Source organism: Myxine glutinosa, chromosome 14 (genome assembly GCF_964187855.1).
Source record: "Myxine glutinosa chromosome 14, kmMyxGlut1.1, whole genome shotgun sequence".
Classification (NCBI taxonomy): domain Eukaryota; kingdom Metazoa; phylum Chordata; class Myxini; order Myxiniformes; family Myxinidae; genus Myxine; species Myxine glutinosa.
Window position 1 is genome coordinate 32924319 of NC_136274.1, and position 19224 is coordinate 32943542.

Sequence of the window (19224 nt, forward strand, 5' to 3'; positions counted from 1 at the left end):
AAGATGTTTTTGAGTACGTACATCCAGCTGCTTTTTGCATGGCTAGTGGAAGATGGGTTTTATAAATGTGTCAAGTTAGCGGCTCGTGAATTGTTTTTTGCGCCCCTGAAAAACCGCAAATTTGCGAGACATATTTCCACGAATAGAGAAACATGTCGCATTTTATCAACCGCAAATATGTGGATTCCGTGAATAACGGAACCGCGAATAGCGGGGTCCGACTGTATTTGTGATCTGTATTTATGTCACCATTATCACTACATTGTTAAATACTAGTGTGCATTTAGTTGCCATCTTGTTTGGCCATTTGGTGCAAGGATCCTACCAGGTAGTGAGAACCATTAAAACAGCGGGTAAAAGTGGTTGACATAGACGCCCACCCAGTGTTCCATTCTATTTTTCACCATTTGGCAACTCTGGGGCAAATAAAGCCCAACATGTATGTCATCACTTTACGCGACTGCACACATGTGCCATATTTGCCAACATTGAGAGAAGAAAAAAACGCGTAGGATGGAAGGATCTGTGGTGTGAGGGAGGGAGAGTCTTGGAGGGGGTTGTCCCCCTCCCATGGTCGGGAAATTTTGTAATTTTAACCTTAAATTTGTACATTATAGGACACTAATTTAAAGTTATAGCAGATTAATCATGTTTTCCTGATGAATTTACACTGGAAGGCCGACAGAAACCTTTCCCCAACTTGAAAATCAATCAAAAACTTCGAAGAGACGTATTATTTTTTGTGAAAGCAGTATTTCGCTATTATTGGACAATGCAATCAGAAGGAAGTTTAAGTATACAAAAAGTGGTAGACTTCCACTGCCGTGAATCCACGTGGCTCAGCAACAGTTTCTGCAACTGTCCTGATAAACAAGGGGTGGCTGTTATGCATACCATATCCCCTATCTAAGCATCCACTACATGGTTAACTCGTGGGTTTATAGAACACGATACCCCATGCAGTGTTGAAGTGTGTGCTTCAATTTTAATGAAATAATGATTTTAAAGATCGTTTAAAAAATCTGCAAGTTAAGCACTGCAGAAGCAGAGGACACTGTAATAAGACGATGTTGAGTCGCAGTTTAGGAGATTGAGACTTTATTGATCACCATCGAATCAGCATCGTACATAGCCATATCGGCGGCCTCTTCTTCACCCTCATTACTGTACCCTCTTACATGCCACGCTCACTTCCCAGGGGCTTCGCTTGACAGCTCCTATTACAAACACCACCCGGTGGAACATGTCCAAGTACTGCAAAACTGGAGGTTCTTGGGAGTATTATGAAGGCGATTTGTGTTCCACAGTGTTAAAGTATGTAATTCAATTTCAATAAAGGTTTGAAGAGGTTTAAAGACGTATAAATAAATTTATTCCAGTTTTACCGCCATTTTACCCAGCGTGTATTGCACCGTCCTATATAACACGTTACATTAGTTCTTCGTGCTTGTTGTTTGTGTCATTTATAACATCCTTAAAAACAGTAGCTTTTCCTGTTTGGAATGATTTTCAATTTTGTTTGACTGCCAGACAGGCAGAATATAAATATATAATCTCACTGCTCTCTACGCGTGTGCGGTCAGGACGAATTCAGAGACCAAGTACTGTGAAACGGCAAACTTTCTTCCGATTCATGTTCCAATTCGTGTTCAAAATATCACATTCAATTTAAATACGTTGTTCCTCGATTATAACTGACGATCATCAACTGATAAGGCAGGCAGGCGGACGGACGGACAGGCATGAAGCGATTGCTTAACCATGTTTTTCGCTTTCCGTGTGTGGGGTAACGAGGTTTTTAAATTGTAGAATGGTGTTCAAAATTACATGGAGCCAACACAGATCGGACCCGTGCAGATATCGACACGGACCGAAAGTTGATAGTGTGAAAAGGCCTTAATTTCTTAATGATTCGCAGAGTGGACAAATGATGTAGAACTGTTACAGTGCAGTTTTTCCTGTTGTTTTCCTATGGAGGTAACTCACACACTCTCTCTCCCTCTCCTTCTCTCAACCGGCCATTCCTCAGGCTGCGCCGAGTGTTGCATCCGCTGCCTGAGTGGTGTTCCATATGCCTCTCTCCTTGCCACCCTCCTTTTGTATGCTGGTGTGGCACTGTTCTGTGGCGGGGGCCACGAAGCACTTTCCAGCTCTCTTGCTGTGCTTGATACAAAGTTCAGCTTCCCGTACAACCCCGACCTCACACTCTTCACAGTGTAAGTGTCGGTTTGGCATCTTCGGTATGGCAGAAGAAAATGCAATTTTATTTCTTAGTCCCAGCATAATCATCTTAATCTGTTACTGAAACACCTTCCTTAGCAGTATTGAGTTTGCCAATAGGGTGAGGAAGTAAGGACATTCCGCAGTAGGATCTACCCACGTAGAAATTGGAGCGAAACATCACGGGCTCATACACATGCACGCTTCTGTCCAAGATGGCAGGTACCTTGGCCACACCAACCCGTTCTGATTAAAAAAAACCCAAATCTGTTGAGTTATGGACACTTCTTGGATCCTCGAGGGTTTGAATAGGAAGGATTGAATCTTTATTCTGGGACAATGGTGCTCGCTGCGGATGGGTTAGCATTCTATGGAACCTTTCTGGGAGAAGGAGTCAGTTTATACAATGCTAGCAATGCTGATTATAACTTAAGTTGAACTAAGGATGAATTTCCGGATGCCCATTAGTTCCGGATTAGCATTAGTTCGGGAATTTCCAGATGTCCTTGTTGTTGTGAGTTCCGCAAGTGCTTGTGCATTTTTCTTTGATCCAATCATGTGCCCCCAAAGTTTTGAGAGGACAAGACTGGAGTGGGACGATGAACACAATGCGGACCCAGAGGAGACAAAGATAGGATAGTTGATTGTTATTATATTTTTAGTCATGCTTCCAGGTTCATAGTTTTGTAGGCCCACTAGTCCCTGTAATTGTGCTTGCCCTGCTTGTATATTTATTATGGGTAACTTTGTATGCTTCTTGCAGAGTGGACATCTTCCAGTACATAATCTATGGGTTGGCTGCTGCTTTCTTCCTCTTCGGCATTCTTCTTTTCACCGAGGGCTTCTTCACCTCGGCTGCGATTCGAGATAACTACGGAGACTTCAAGACTGCTGCCTGCGGCCGCTGCATCAGCGCCTTTGTACATCAGCACTATAGTTCATCGTTAACCTTGATGCACACATCGCATGAATCATAACATGCTCAGTTATTGGACACCATCAATATGTCAGGGGTTTTTCTTTTTTGGTAAACTTTTTTGTATTCATATTTTATTTTTTGTATAATGTTTTGTATTTTTTTGTATACTTGATATACTACTTGTTTTGTTTTTTTTACTCCATCAAATTGCGGGTTCTTTTTCTCATAAATGTTATCGTCTGACCCATAGTCTTCTAAAACGACCTCCATGGAAGAAGTCAACCACAATGGTTAAACTATTTTTCACAAAACATTTATCTTCCACAAAATAATATGAAACAAAATTCACAACTGTTTGCAATGAATTGGCAGAGACATCCCAGAAAGTACAAAGCTTGTGGCGACAACGCCAAGTCGTGTGTAGACCGGGCCAGGTGGGGCAGTCAGATTATGCCACCTTGAAGCTCGTTAATGAGTCAGCAGGGTATTTAATGGCAATCCAATAGTGAGATGGCACTTCTTCTGACACTCGCTCAAATTCTTGAAGATTAGAATGCAATGACTAATACTACTACCTTCAACTGGATTTGAACCAACAGCCTCCAGGATACCAGTCCAGTGTCCTCACCTTTAGGCCACCAGTGTACTGAGATTGACATTGACACCAGATTGACACCAGACCTCCAGCCAAGTCTCATCAGTGCAGTCTCACATACCATTGGTTATCGTCAGTGACAAATTAAGTTGTTGCGTGCCAACCAACGTCACCCTTCTTCATATGTTCTCTCCCACCAAATCTGTGATTATTTCTTTCTCGTGTACGTACTTCAATTGCTCTTTCATGGGAGATTTTATTTGAAGTACAAAATTAAAGTTCCAATGATCAAGTTGAGTTGCAAATTGAAACACACGATTCTAAAAGGTCCTCGGTCAAGGCACCAGCTTTCTTAGTCTCGAGTCGGGCCACAGGTTGTGAAAAAAGCCATTCAGGTATGACTTGGGTCCATTTTTCTGGCTGGAATATCATAGGCCTGTATTAAATACATACAGTGCCTTCAGACACCCCTTGACTTTTTCACATTTTGGTGCATTACAGCCTGAATTTAAAATGGATTCATTTTAATTTTTTGCTACCAATATGCAAAAAATACCACATAATGACAAAGTGAAAACATGTTTTTAAATTTTTTTACATCTATATTGAAAATGAAATACAGAAATATCTAAGTTACATAAGTATTCAGCCCCATGAGTCAATAATTCGTAGGAGCTCCTTAGGCAGCGATTACAGCTTCGAGTATTCTTGGGTATGTCTGTATCAGCTTTGCACATCTGGATTTGGGGAGTTTCTCCCATTCTTCATTGCAGATTTGCTCAAGCTCTGTCAAGTTGATGGTGAGTGTCGGTGAACAGCAATCTTCAAGTCTTTCCACAGATTCTCAATGGGATTCAAATCTGGGCTTTCGCTGGGCCACTCATGGAATTTCACATTCTTGTTCAGAAGTAATTCCAATGTCGTTTTGGCTGTATGCAGCATGCCTTTGTACCAACTGTGGTCCAATGTTGTTTTGGCAGTATGCTTGGGGTAAATGTCCTGTTGGAATGTAAATCTTAACCACTGTCTAAGGCCCTTTGCACTCTGAAGCAGGTTCTCCTCAAGGATTTGCCTGTATTTGACTCCATTCATTGTTCTCTCTATCCTTACAAGTATCCCAATCCCTGCTGCTGAAAAGCATCCCCATAGCATGATGCTGCCACCACCGTGCTTCATAGTAGGGATGGTGTTAGATGGGTGATGAAGAACTGTGGTCGGTTTCTGTCAGACGAAGGGCTTTGCATTGAGGTCAGAGTTCAATTTTTGTCTCATCAGACCACAGAATATTTTGCCTCATGCTCTCAGATTCTTTCACGTGTGTGTTAGCAAACTCCAGGGATGCTGTCATGTGCCTTTTTCTCAGGAGTGGCTTTTGTCTGCCCCTATCCCATAAAGCCTAGATTTGTGAAGTGCTGCAGAAACTGTTGTCCTTCCAAAAGGTTCTCCCATCTCAGCCAAGGAACTCTGTCAGCGTGGTCATTGTGTTCTTGTTCACCTCCCTGACCAAGGTCCGTCTTGCCCGGTTGCTCAGTTTGGTCAGACGGCAAGCTTAAGGAAGAGTCTGGGTAGTTCCATATTATTTCCGTTTCCTCATGATGGAGCTCACTGTGCTCTTGCGAACTTTCAACACTCTAGAAGTGGTTTTATACCCTTCCCCAGATCTATGCCTCCTCAAAATTATATCTCAGAGTTGTTCTACGGACAGTTCCTTGAACTTCATGGTAGAGGTTCTGCTCTCACATGCACTCTCAACTATGGGACCTCATATAGAAAGGTGTGTTTTTTTCTAAATCATATCCAATCAATTGATTTGGCCACAGGTGGAATCCAATAAAGTTGTAGACATCTCAAGGATGATCGAAGGAAATTGCATGCACCTGAGCTCAATTTGGAGTATCATTGCAAAGGGGTTGAATACGTATCGACTCAAGACATTTCAGGTTTTCATTCTTCATTCATTTGTAAAGATTTCTACGAAAAAAAAATCCACTTTGACATTCAAACTGTATTATGTATCGATCAGAGATATGAACATATGTTCAGCATTGGTTAACACAACAAATTTTGAAAAAAGTCAAGGGGTGTCAATACCTTCTGAAGGCACTGTACGAAAAAAAATAACTCAAAGTTGATACAAAGCAGGAATGCCAAGTGCTGAAAGTCATTTACAATAGCACACACTGGAAATTATACCATGCACTGGCGCCGACAGCACACACTGGCACTGACACCACGCACTGGCACTGACACCACGCACTGGCACTGACACCACGCACTGGCACTGACACCACGCACTGGCACTGACATCACGATCTGTGACCGAGACCGCATACTGACACCACTGCGCACTGGCACAGACACCACACACTGACTCCGACCGACACCACACACTGGCACCAACACCACACATTGGCACCGACCAACGCCACACCCTGGCACTAAAACACCACACCCTGGCACGAACACCACACACTGGCACTGACACCACACATTGGCAACAACACTACACACTGGTATGCACTGCACTGTCGATCATTAGAACTTTACCAACCCCATCTTCACTGTATCTAGCAGCAACAACCCTTTACCTCCTCAACCTTGATGTACCTACAAAGACTACATTACTCACTACTGAAAATATTTCGAAGCCAATTACAACTACCCACAATGACTGCAACCATCTCACTGTTCATACTTGCCTCTTCCCCTCTCCTACCAGTTCCTGTTCCTGACGTACGTTTTGACTCTCGCCTGGCTCGGCATCCTGGCATTCTCGGCTCTGCCCGTGTACCTGACGTACAGCGTGCAGGTGGCATGCAATGAAGCCGCCATGAATATCACACAAGTGTGCGTTGATCTTCGCCAGTTTGGTGAGCCCCCGTCACGCTAAACATTCGTTCACTGCATATTGTCGAGCCTCACCGAGCCTCACCACATCTGGTTGCACATCACGGAATGGATCTCTGCTCCACTGTCTTCTATGTAGCCCCAGTTCATGCTTCGGTACACATCTTCACTCCATCATGTGGATCCCTCTTTGGCACCTTTTATCATCCTGATCTTCTCTTCTTATTGACAGGAATCATACCATGGAATTTCACCAGTGGAAACTTGTGTGATGAAAAGCTGTTGGACATGTGCTTGAGCCAAGAGGTATGATAAGGAATTTGTATTACTAAACTGAGCACCAGGATAATTCATATTCTTGTGTGTTAAACGTAATGTAAAAAAAACAAAAAACTATAATAACTAGAAGGGTACGTCGGTAGAGTGCATCGGTAAGCCAGGCTGAACACTTTACCTTTTGCATCCGTAAAGATAGGCCGAACCTGGATTCGGACCTGAACAAACAGCTATTCGGCTTGTTCTTGTCACTAACCCAACTCATCCACCAAGTTTTGTCACAACGCATCCACAACTTTTTGAATCATCATGCTCCATATCGTTTTTGGCTCTGTCGCTCAATGTTGAAGAATCACTTATGAATTTCAAAAATTCTCATATTGTCTGGATGTCAATCGCCGACATATCACAATTTTCAACTGATCTTCACTAACCTTAATCAAATGGTAGGGTCAGTCACAAGCAAGAAGCCTACTGTTTTTCGGACCAAAAGGTCAACATAGGCCAAAAGTCAACAATTTTGTCAAATTTCTAAAAACCATACTTTCATCGGACTGACATGAAATTTGAAGACGATTTGAATTCAACCAACAATTATTTTTGAGGTCAACATAGTCCAAAAGGTCAACATAGTCCAAAAGGTCAACATAGGCCAAAAGTCAACAACTTTGTCAAATTTCTAAAAACCATACTTTCATCGGACTGACATGAAATTTGAAGACGATTTGCATGTCATGTTGAATTTGAAAACTATTTGAATTCAACCAACAATTATTTTTGAGGTGAACATAGTCCAAAAGGTCAACATAGGCCAAAAGGTCAACATAGGCCAAAAGTCAACAACTTTGTCAAATTTCTAAAAACCATACTTTCATCGGACTGACATGAAATTTGAAGACGATTTGCATGTCATGTTGAATTTGAAAACTATTTGAATTCAACCAACAATTATTTTTGAGGTGAACATAGTCCAAAAGGTCAACATAGGCCAAAAGTCAACAACTTTGTCAAATTTCTAAAAACCATACTTTAATCGGACTGACATGAGATTTGAAGACGATTTGCATGTCGGGTGGAATTTGAACACGATTTGAATTCAACCAACAATTGTTTTTGAGGTCAACATAGTCCAAAAGGTCAACATAGGCCAAAAGGTCAACATAGTCCACAAGCTCAACATAGGCCAAAAGTCAACAACTTATTTTTGTGACTTTGCAAGTATCGTGCTCTGCACGACATACTTGTTGTTTGATTATTTTTGTCCTTCATCTCTCCTTTCCTTCCTTCGTGTTTTATCTATGCCTATGGAGAGGTGAATCTTGCAAATAGTTTTTGTAGGGTTCACCTGATTGCATCTGAATGGGTTTGTGGGTAGAGGAGCAGCAGTCGAAACCCGAATCCTATTCAGGTTCCTCCTGATGACTCGATCTTTGTCTTTTTGCGTTCTTCCCGATACTCCATTGCTGTATTTGTTTAGTTATTTGATCACCACTTTTTCCCTCCCTCTTTGTCTTTTCACAGTTCAAACTCAGTTACTACCTTTACATTGTAGCCTGTGCAGGGGCTGGAGCTACCGTGATTGCCATGGTAAGGGATTCTACCATTTGTATTTCAATCATCATTCCATTCTGGAGCATCATCGTCAGAATTGTCTAATACTCACCTTCATCTTTAAGCATCGTCATCATGTTGATCAGCCATGAAATCATTTACACAACCACGATAACTATCATTCGTGTCTTAATAGCACGTGCCGTCATCAAGAACACAACTTTCCTTTGACTGCCACAGCCAGATTGTGACCGATGGCATCGAATGTGCTGGCAAAGCCACATGACGCACGATTATCCTCTCTCCCCTCCCTTTCTCTTCTCACTCATGCCTTCTCCTCCATCTCTCTCAATCTCACCTTCTCTCTCTCTCTCTCTCTCTCTCTCTCTCTCTCTCTCTCTCTCTCTCTCTCTCTCTCTCTCTCTCTCTCTCTCTCTCTCTCTCTCTCTCTCTCTCTCTCTCTCTCTCTCTCTCTCCCCCTCTCTGTTTTGTGTCTATACGCCTGGCTTCTGCTGCCCCCTCCATTCAGGTCAGCTTATGTATGATATCCGCCTTTGACTTCGCTACCTTGCGCGCCCGCGGAGACGCGTACAGCACCAAACTCTGAAATCACCTCTTATTTACTCATCACACACCCTCAGTCCCTCACTCACTATAAGTCTCTTCGTTTATCTCTCTGCATTCCTGAGTTCTTTTAAAGGATTGGTGATTTCACAAGACCACTCCCATTCACCTCCCTTAAGGATGGTCTCCCTCTCTCCCTCTCTCCCTCTCTCTCTCTCCCTCTCTCACTTTCTCTCTCTCCCTCTCTCACCTTCTCTCTCTCCCTCTCTCTTTACCTGAATGGATGACTGTCAGACACAACTTCGGTTGTGGACCCGCTGTTCAGAGAGGTTTGTGATTGAAGGGTCGAAACCCATACTTAGAACACTCGATGAACAAGTATGACAATGTGCATCTGCGATTCGTAATGTCCACCTGGGATGTGATGAGGACACAAGCCAGATGACTACCTGTGACTGCATTCACAATGGGTGTCACTGACAATGTTCCTGTTAAAATATTTGGCCAAGAGATGAGGACAGGAACTTCATTTGAGGCAACCGCACCAACGAAGTTTACGTCACACACAGTGAGGTTGAAGTGATTAATGATGTCCTTGGTCAATCTCCCCTTTGTTCTTTACTTCCCTTACACGCTCCACCATTATATACGCCTCTTCTTCTTTATTCATGACAATTATTCTTCAACCTCATCCTCTTCTTCTCTTCATGGTACTTGTCATTTTCAAAACACCTTCAATGACAGCAGAATACATCAATAAGACGCATTAAACAACCGGTTTTATGACAATGGTATGAACAAAAACAATGATTACTCGAGACTTCATCGACCACGTTACCCCATGTAGTGTTCAAATACATATTTAAATTGAAATAAAATAATGATTTGAAGTTTGTTTAAAACATTCCGGAAGTTTAGTGTTAATGGAGCAGTCTTATACACCACCTCATTTAACATGTCCAAGTACTGCTACACTGGATGTTTTTGGAAGGGACAACAAGGCGATTTGTGTTCTCGTGTTGAAGTATATAATTGAATTTAAATAAAATAAAGATTGTAACGGTCCAGCTCTTCAAAACAAAGATTGTTCTAGCTCTTCCATGAGCCTTGAATATCAAAAAAAGAAAAAAAAGAAAAAAAGGTTGTATAAAAAATAATTAATTCCAGAAGTTTACCGCCGTTGACGCAGGGGCTGCTCCACCACCCCATCTAACACGTTACATTAGTTATTTGCGCCTGTTGTTTGTGTACTTTATGACGTCCTTAAAAACAATAAGTTTCCTGTTTGGAATGATTTTCAATTTTGTTTGATTGCCAGACAGACTAAAACAATTACCTCACTCCTCTGTACGCATACGCACTCGGGACAAGATTCCGTACAATTTTCCAAATTCAGAGCCAAAGTACTGTGAAACTGCAGGCAGGTTTGTGTTCCGATGAACGTTTAGTTTTCAAAATTTAACATTCAATTGAAATTAAGTAATTTCTTGATCATAGAACTACGTCTTTACTCTTTAGACATACAGACAGAGTGCGAAACGATTGCTTAACCCCACTTTTCGCTTCGCGGGCGGGGTAAAAACATTAGCGCAGTACCGATATGGAAACTAACATCATGTACGGTTATTAGCAAAGTGAGTGTCAGGGTATTTTCCCATAACAAACCCTGAAACCCAGATTTGCGAAGAAAACCTTTACCACAAACCGTGTTCACATATTGCGGTATTATTATAACTGCTTGAGGTAGTAGACATTTCGTCCCATTTATCGATAGGTTATTGTAGTGTAATATGGAGTAATAAATTCGTTTTGTCCTGAAGTTTGTAAGTTGTTCATGCTACTCCAGTATTCACATTATTTCCATTATTATAGTTGCTTGCGTAAGTTAGTTTTCTTTGCGCTGTTTGATTGGTGAAGCTTTTCGGTGCTGGGCGTTGCTTTGCTAGTTACGTGTGCAGCAGGCCTCGGCCTAGCAAACCCGACTATAATCACATGACTCTCCAAAGTTGGCTGCACCACGAAAGCCTGCGTGTGGTAGGCCTTGGCCTAACATACGGCCAACTATAAATGCATGACTATCGAGTACCAGCTCTACCGACCGTGCTAGTATTTTTGCAGCAAGCCTCGGCCTAGCACGTCGACTATGCCTACAATCACGATTCCCTTGTGCCTGCTGCACCGTGCCACCTTGCTTGTTCTATGCTTTGCTCTCTTCTGCTATCCTATCCTGATCACTTCCTGCTTCTCGACATCTTCCTGATTCTTTCTTTTCTACAAACCCGTTTTTCAATCTGCTTTCTCCTTGTATACTCTTCCCATCACTTCCCTTTTGCTGTTTTTCCCCTAGCTTGACCTGCTACCTTCAAGCACCTCACTTTCTTTAATCCTTGCCATCATTTTCACTCTGCTTACTTCCATTTTCATGTCTAATGCTTTGTCCTGTCCCTTTATTCTCATGACCATTATTCCTCATGATTTAATCACTTCCTTTGTTGCTCATATTCTTTCTATTTGTGCTGCCCTTATTCACTCCCTCATCGCTGCTTAATTCCCCCAATTCTCTATCCACACCCTTCAACTCCATTCCCAAACCCAACTTCCTGCTCTCTTCTCCTCTTCCCACTCCCATGCCCCCTTTTCTCTACCTACTCCCACTTCCCTGTGTACTTTGGTCCACTCTCCTTCCCACCTTTCCCCCTCCCCCAAAACCTTTTCCAAAACCCACGTTCCAGATCCATTTCCTGCTGGTGCTGGTAGCAAACCGAGCGTCGGTGCAGTTGCACCGCAGGCTCAGCCGCTTCGACTCGATGCATCCTCCTGGTGAACAGGAGCTCCACGACATCCAATCATCCCGCTCCAAAGAACGACTCAACGCATATGCTTGAACCTCTACTAGTCGTTACCTTCTCGACCTCTGATGCTCACTTTCATTGCCACACTCACCTTGACAAGTTTCACCTCACTCACCTCTCACCCTTCAACACACTATAGCATCTCTTCACCCCATCGACATTCCCTCGCCACCCGCGCATAAAGATGTATACCGAGTAATCCTCAAATCGGTTCATGAGCAAAACCTCCACAACATTCCCTCCTCACCTCTAATGTACCATGCAGTATGCGATGCTCGTTCTTATTGTCAATATCCTGATTTGGACCAGATACACATGGTTTGTTAATTTTAAACAAAAACTTTACTCTTCCTAAATGAGAGTATAACCATGGGGTGTTTTGTATGGAATTGTAAAAGAATTTCCCATGTGATAGCAATGAATAGTCTCAACGACTCATTCCGCATTTATTCACCCTCCACATCCCCCTCTCCCTTCCAATGTCATGTAAATTTGTCCGACTCTTCCATGAAACTTCCCATTGTAAAAAGTGCTTTCCCTCCTAGATTTTAAACGAGGAAATTTTGTATTTTCTTTCCTTTATTTTCCTCTTGAGGTTGGCTAACGATGTAGCAATTTGCGAAACATTTTGTGACGTAAATATTTAAATATGATGCAAAAGCAAAAGTAAATAATGATAATAGTAACAATAATAATAATACCAAAACATTCGACCTGTCCAGCTGTTGTACACACGTGCGCGCACACACACACACACACACACAGGATATTTACCACCGTCCAAAGGTAAAAGCCCGTAAGTCTCGAGCCGTCCCATTGTGACTTACTAGGTTTTTCCATCAGATTCCGGTGTTGTTCTTGAGTTAACGCAGTGCTCGTTGAACGAATCCGATTGAATTTTCAAAATCTTTTGACAAAGCTTTGTATTTGATCTACGACTATAATTTAGAGTTGTTAATTATTATTTTGACAAAGGGCACTTTTGAAATGGCAGACCAGTGTTAGAGGTGGTGTGGTGGTGTCCCATATAAAGCAGGGTCACAATTATTGTCTAATATGGATTTGTCCACACCTCACCTATATGATTAAGTCAGGTCGAATAAAAAAAAGACTTTTCCATTGTAACAAGTTTAGAGAGAAGGGACAAACAGGGTTGTTTAAAATTGGGAGAACTGGTTTGCTGCTGTGCCTTTGCAAGACACCAGAAGGACAAATGTGATAATCAATTTATTTGAAGGGGGGAAGAAAAACAACAACATTCATTGCACTTACAACGAAGTGATTTTAAGCTTCCGTTTCTGCTTTTGCAACACGTGGCACAAAATATTTAACAAAAATTAGCTTTATATTTAGCATAAATAATTCATCTTTCTCCACATTTGCCCTTTTGACGGAGGTGCTTCAACTGCATGCAACAACCATAGGTAATGATGATTATGATAGTATCAACGCAACGTGAGTTAAACACCTTTTGTGGAAAACTAAATTACAACTGGAGCATTCATTTCCCTTTTGGATTCAGTGACATCATCAGTACCAATCGCTTGCTCTCCTTCTTCACCGGGTGGGTGGTTTGCGGTTCTCCCAATAAAAAGTGTGTAATTGGATTCCATTCGAACCGCAGGGTTACTTTTCCTTTCGGAACTCGATCCGCTGCATGTTTTCCCTTTTACCCGCTTTCTGTGCCTGTAATTTTGCAATTGTCGATCTTTGTGATCTTTTAATATCATTCTTGTTATTAGCAGAATGGTTTCTAACACCCTCGATAGCAATGCCGTGGTGTTATGATAATACTCTAGGAAAGTGTTATAAAGTGGTGCAGTTTTGCGGTTGTTTTTGTGGTTTTTAATGATGTATGATAAAAGTCCATAGTAATGCTTTAAAATTAGTATTCCTGCAACTAAACGACAATGGATGGAGCGATCTGTTCTTTTCACTGCTTTCGATGTTTGTGCTTTTTGATTTTTTTTATCTTGAGACTCGTGCCAGTGCCGTAAACCGGGCTTCAACCTTGTCATTTGTGTTTGCTGACCCACCTAGCCCATGCTTTACCCCATTTTGCACAATTTTTTTTTCATTTCACCTCTCTCCCCATTCCCTTCTCTTGTACTCCTTTTCGCGAAACGCACCACCATTTGTGCCAAATCTAGCCCTGATCCCCACTTTTGCGGCTCACGCCCATCGCGCGCGCTCTCACCGTGACCTCTTGACCTTCACCTATTTAACCCCTGTGACAATCTCCCTCGACGCCCTGTGTAGCTGTGCCATGCGTGAACAGCACATTTGTACCACGTTTTATAGAAATAAATTGTGACAATATCACGTGTGATGTCTCCCATATGTGACTCTACCAACCCCACAAAACAAAGGTCACGCACTAATATCCCCTACATGTGTTCCCCACTTGGTTAGGTATATATCCGCTGAGGTCTTCCCTTAATATCCCCTATATGTATTCCCGACTTGAGTACTCCTCTAATATCCCTGAAATGTATTCTCAACTTAAATCCTTCCTTAATACGATAAACATGAAACTATCCTGAAACATCCCCGGGTTTATCATTGTACATGACAAATTTGAAGGCAAAACAATGGAAATGTACTAATTTACAGAAGTGTGATCTTTAGAATTTGTGCATCGCCAGTTAGCCGAGATAGACCTTCTCGTGTTCTCACTCCATCGGATCACACATAGCACGCCGTTTCTGTGAATAGATCTAGCTTTATTGGGAGCTCACACAAACCACACCAAGCTTAAGGAAATCAAAGAGCCAAGAGGAAGAAGATCATGAATGCGACAAAAAGCACAACTGAGCATGCGCCAGACGACGTCACATCCGATGTACTAAACCAACCAACAACAACCAATACTGGCGTATAGTTTCAATTGTTTAATTTCCACAATTCATTAGTTCTTAACGAAATCATAATAAAATAAATAACCAAGATTGGGCTGACGGTCATCTCTTGAGGTTGTAATTCAGACCTCTGCTGCTTTTGGCGGATTCCCCCTGATACAAAATCGAAGAATCTAAGACCGGGAAATCCTGCGGACCATCGAGTCGAACGGTTGTGTCGGTTTTCAGAGCAATCAGTTGGTAAACAAGGAACGAGTAGGGATCCAAAATTTCAGGGGATCTGAAGTTTCAGGAGCGATCCTACGGACTATCGAGTACAACAACAACAACAACAACAGGCATTTTAAGGCCATTTCCCCTGCTAGAGCGGGGGTTAGCCTTGCGGTCCCCATGACAATCTTCTCCATTTTGCCCTATTTTCTGCATCTATCGAGTAGAAGGGCTGCATTAGGTTTTACTTTTAGAGCAATCAGTTGGTAAATAAGGGAGGAGTTGGGATCCAAAGGTTGGGGGTTAACCCCCACTGATAGCCCCAATGATCCAAAATGGAAAAATCTAAGCCCGAGCGATTGTGTGCGACAATGTTTTGTATACATGTGTCAAGTTTCGGAGCAATCAACAGGATGATAAGGGAGTAGTAGCAAAAATAGCAAAAAGTTAACGGAAGGGGAAGGACGGACAGACGACCGGATGGACAGACACGCGGACATCACCACCCATTTTAGAAGTTCATCTCTTCGAGAATCGAGATGACATGACCTAATAAGGCAAGTATGTATGTATGTATATGATCGATCAGAATAGAATCGAAAGCACTCCACCAAACATTGCAAACCTGCTCGGGCTATCCAAGGTCAGGTTATGGGCCAAAATAATTCCCACCCCTTCGTTCCTCCCCCCTCCACCCCCCCTACCCCACCACCAGCGTGAGAATGAGGAGAAGACTTGTGATTTTCACCTGGACATAGAGAACAGTGAAAGTAGTTTAACCACTGACCTCAACTGGAGTGAGTGGGTGTTGACACCCATTTTTCACTCCAGGAGGGAACAGGTGTTACTATTACGACAAGGACACCCATCCATCCATGACGTGAAGAAGAAGCAGGACCTTCAGCAGGAAGGGGGGTATTGACACCGTATTTCGTTCCTGATAGCAATTACACTAATACCAATTACACAAATACATCTGCTCATTATATATCGTGCCATGTATCACTTTGTGTGGCCTTCCTTTTGTTTGATCTCATTCAATGACTCAATATAATCTGGAAGTGAATGCTCGGGATAAGGGGGAGGATTTAAGACTAACCCAAATGGGAACACAAGTAGGGGAGGACTTAAGTGGGGAACAAATATCGAGGATATTAGGGGAGAACGACTTGTATTCCCTATTTACATATCGTTCTCTGAAATATGTATATGTTAAAAAACCGCTTTCATCCCAGTAGGAAGGCTTCATTGTCTGATGATAGTGAGTCATGAAATGAGAACAAACATTAGGAAGACCACACAATAGCGATGCATGACACAATGCAGTCCAATGAGGGATTCTGCGTATCAGGTGAGTTATACCACTAATTGGCCACAAACATTAGAAGGCACAACTGGCCATGTCAAAAGACTACAGCAGTGAGAACAACGTCCAACCAGACTTCACAATAACATCTCAAGGCTCCCAGAGGGACACTTAACACCAGAGCCACTTGTTACGTCCACAACCAATCCAATTGGGCAGTTCAATGAGGATTTGCATCTACAGACTTGGCATTTAATATGGAATATTTTTTTTTCTTGACTTGGGTTTACTTTCTGAACTCGCTATATCAATCTGGTGAGTTTCTTTTACGCTTCGGTGATTTCTTTGTTAAAAGAACCATGTCACTGATTGTCTGTCGCAGCAAGAAGTCAATAACAGGATTATATCACAGGTGGCGTGACAAAATGTATGGACAGGTACATTTGACGATTGGCTTCACAATCGGGTATATAAGGGTTGTTGCGTTCTGTATTAGTGGAAAACAACTGCTGCACGTCTACAAAAGTTATTGCCGCTTCCCCTGGAGATGGTCCGTCAACTCGACAATGCTGTTTGTCATTTAGTGGTGGCTTTACGAAATTCCGGCATGAAACAGCGTGCTATTGCTTGGCAGTATGGCATCACTCAAGGTCAGGTGTCAAAGATCCTGAAACGAAATGCTCAGAGGGGTGTCCCTACTCCAATACCGAGGCCAGGACGTCCCCGCAGAACCACAAGGAGGGATGATCGCCAGCTGCACCGGTTAGTCCGCAATGGCCGTACCAAGTCAGCTAATCGGCTTAAGGCTGAGTGGCAGCAACTGACAAATGTGCCTGTATCCAGAAGGCTAGTCAACCAACGACTGGTTCAAGCAGGCTATCGTGCCAGGCGTCCCCTGAGAAAGCCACGTCTGACCAGACAACACTGCCAGCGCCGATTGCAGTGGGCCAGAGAGCACCGTGAATGGCAGCCAGGACACTGGAATCACGTGATCTTCAGTGACGAGTCTAGATTTCTGGTCTATTGTCAAGATGACCGCATCCGAGTGCGCAGACAAGTGCATGAAGCCTACAACGAAGATTGTATAGTGCCAAGAGTCCAAGCTGGAGGTGGTGGGGTGACCGTTTGGGCTGCTTTTCATGCAGGGGGCAAAACTGACCTGGTTGTTCTGAATGGAAACCTGAACCAGTTCAAGCACAGGGCCATTCTGGAAGAAACATTGCTTCCATTTGTTCGTGCAGCCTTTCGAGGAAACTTTGTCTTCCAAGATGACAATGCACGGCCTCATCATGCTCGCATGATCCAACACTTTCTTGCTGACCGTGGTGTAGAGCATATGGGGTGGCCTGCCATGTCCCCGGATATGAATCCGATAGAGAACTTGTGGGCAGAATTAACGCGTCAAATCGACAACTTGGACCAGCAGCCTGCCTCTGTGCGTGAATTGCAGCAGGCTATTGTCACTGCATGACAAGCGATTCCTGTCCAAACCTTGGCAAATCTCGTGAACAGCATGCGCGCTGTTCATGCGTGAACAGCATGCATGAACAGCATGCGTGAACAGCATGCATGAACAGCATGCGTGAACAGCATGCGTGAACAGCATGCGTGAACAGCATGCGTACACATACAACGTGTACGTGCTCTCCTGAATGCCAGTGGGGGTTACACGAAGTACTGAACTGTAATTTTACTGTCCGTAATCCCAGTCGTAATTTAACTTTTGTTTTTGTTCAAATTTTTTTTGGCTAATGTGCAAAATAAAGAGATACTTCTGGAAAACGCACAGAAGTTTAACACAGTACTGTCCGTGAATTGAGTTCGATATCAGTTTACATCACTTTCAAGGATCAATTTATTTGCTTCGAAATGTCAAATGTGGTTTTTGTTTCTTTTAAAGGTCACATGAACAAAATCTAGAATAATTTCAACATAATTCCAATGAACTTTTGGTTCTAAGTCATCTTGAAAAGTAAGTTCACCCCCACAAAAAAATATTCCATATTAAATGCCAAGTCTGTATTTGCATGAAAGGTGCCTCGAGGCACCTTTCATTGAAATACGTTTCAAATGTCCTGACGTGCCTCCAGGTCATCGTGGAGGAAAGTCTTCAATGGATTAAGAAAGGAACCAAAAACAAAACCATCTGAAGACCATCTAAAACATACCCTGCATAGCCCAATCATGTAACATTTACATCTCTAAAGGAATCAAGTACTGAAAGGATGGTATAGAGGGACCCGATGAGCTGTCAGGTCTGAGTTTGATTACTGACTCAACTATAAACTGTCCAACTGATGCTTCACATGGAGGGGACATCACAACAGTGCTCCCTCACCAGACTTAGAACACAGACGAAGGGAAAGGATAACTGAAAATAATTGTGTGGTGTGTAACTTAGCTAAGATCACTGGTGAGGTCTCGTCAGGGTCATCAAAATCGTCCGGGGTGCTGGTGACGTTGCGCGCGAAGCATGCGCGTTGGTGCGAAACATGCCTCACTAGGCCTCGATGAAGGCCTCCCACACGAGGGGAACGGACCGCGTGCAGGGCGCTCCTCCAGCCACGCCTGGCTTCGTCCACCCGTCCTCTGCACGGACAACCACAGTTCCCAGTGGCGTCTCCGAATACGGTCGGTCCGATTGCTTCCTGGAGCCCTATCGTCCACGCACAACCGTCTTCTCCCAGAGTCCGGAACCAAGAGAGAGAGTCAATGGAAGAGGAAGGCGTGAGGGGCAAGCGAGAGAGAAGGCAAGAGATGAAAAGAGCTGAGGGTAAGAGAGGAGGGCAAGAAGAAGGAAATGTCGGTCCTCGAGTTCTTTTAACGCCGGGTCGTGACGTCATCAGCGCTTCTCCACCAATCAGCACGCCGCTTCTTGCTCGCCTCTGATGTCATCGGTGGTCCATGCCAATCGGCACTTTGCTTCCTCCTCGGCCTTCCCTCCACCAATCAGCGGGTAGCTTCTTGCTCCACCCTGGCCAATCACCAGTCCCTTCTTACCGCGGCCTTCCCGTTGGTCAACTCCC

The 19224-nt window shown here is 43.2% G+C and overlaps 1 protein-coding gene across 4 annotated transcripts in view; it reads left to right on the forward strand.

The window, feature by feature from the left end:
* GPM6A (glycoprotein M6A) overlaps positions 1–14146 on the forward strand; it is a 141172-nt gene extending 127026 nt beyond the window's left edge. For 2 of the 4 annotated variants that reach the window (XM_078768117.1, XM_068135498.2), the window contains exons 2-7: positions 2030–2216; positions 2984–3140; positions 6454–6604; positions 6814–6887; positions 8379–8444; positions 8938–14146. In XM_078768117.1, coding sequence (XP_078624243.1) covers positions 2030–2216; positions 2984–3140; positions 6454–6604; positions 6814–6887; positions 8379–8444; positions 8938–9015 — 713 coding nt within the window. In that variant the 3' untranslated portion in view covers positions 9016–14146. The remainder of the gene's footprint in view (positions 1–2029; positions 2217–2983; positions 3141–6453; positions 6605–6813; positions 6888–8378; positions 8445–8937) is intronic. The other 2 variants (XM_068135497.2, XM_068135496.2) reach the window with 1 other exon arrangement.
* The last annotated feature ends 5078 nt before the right edge of the window (positions 14147–19224 follow it).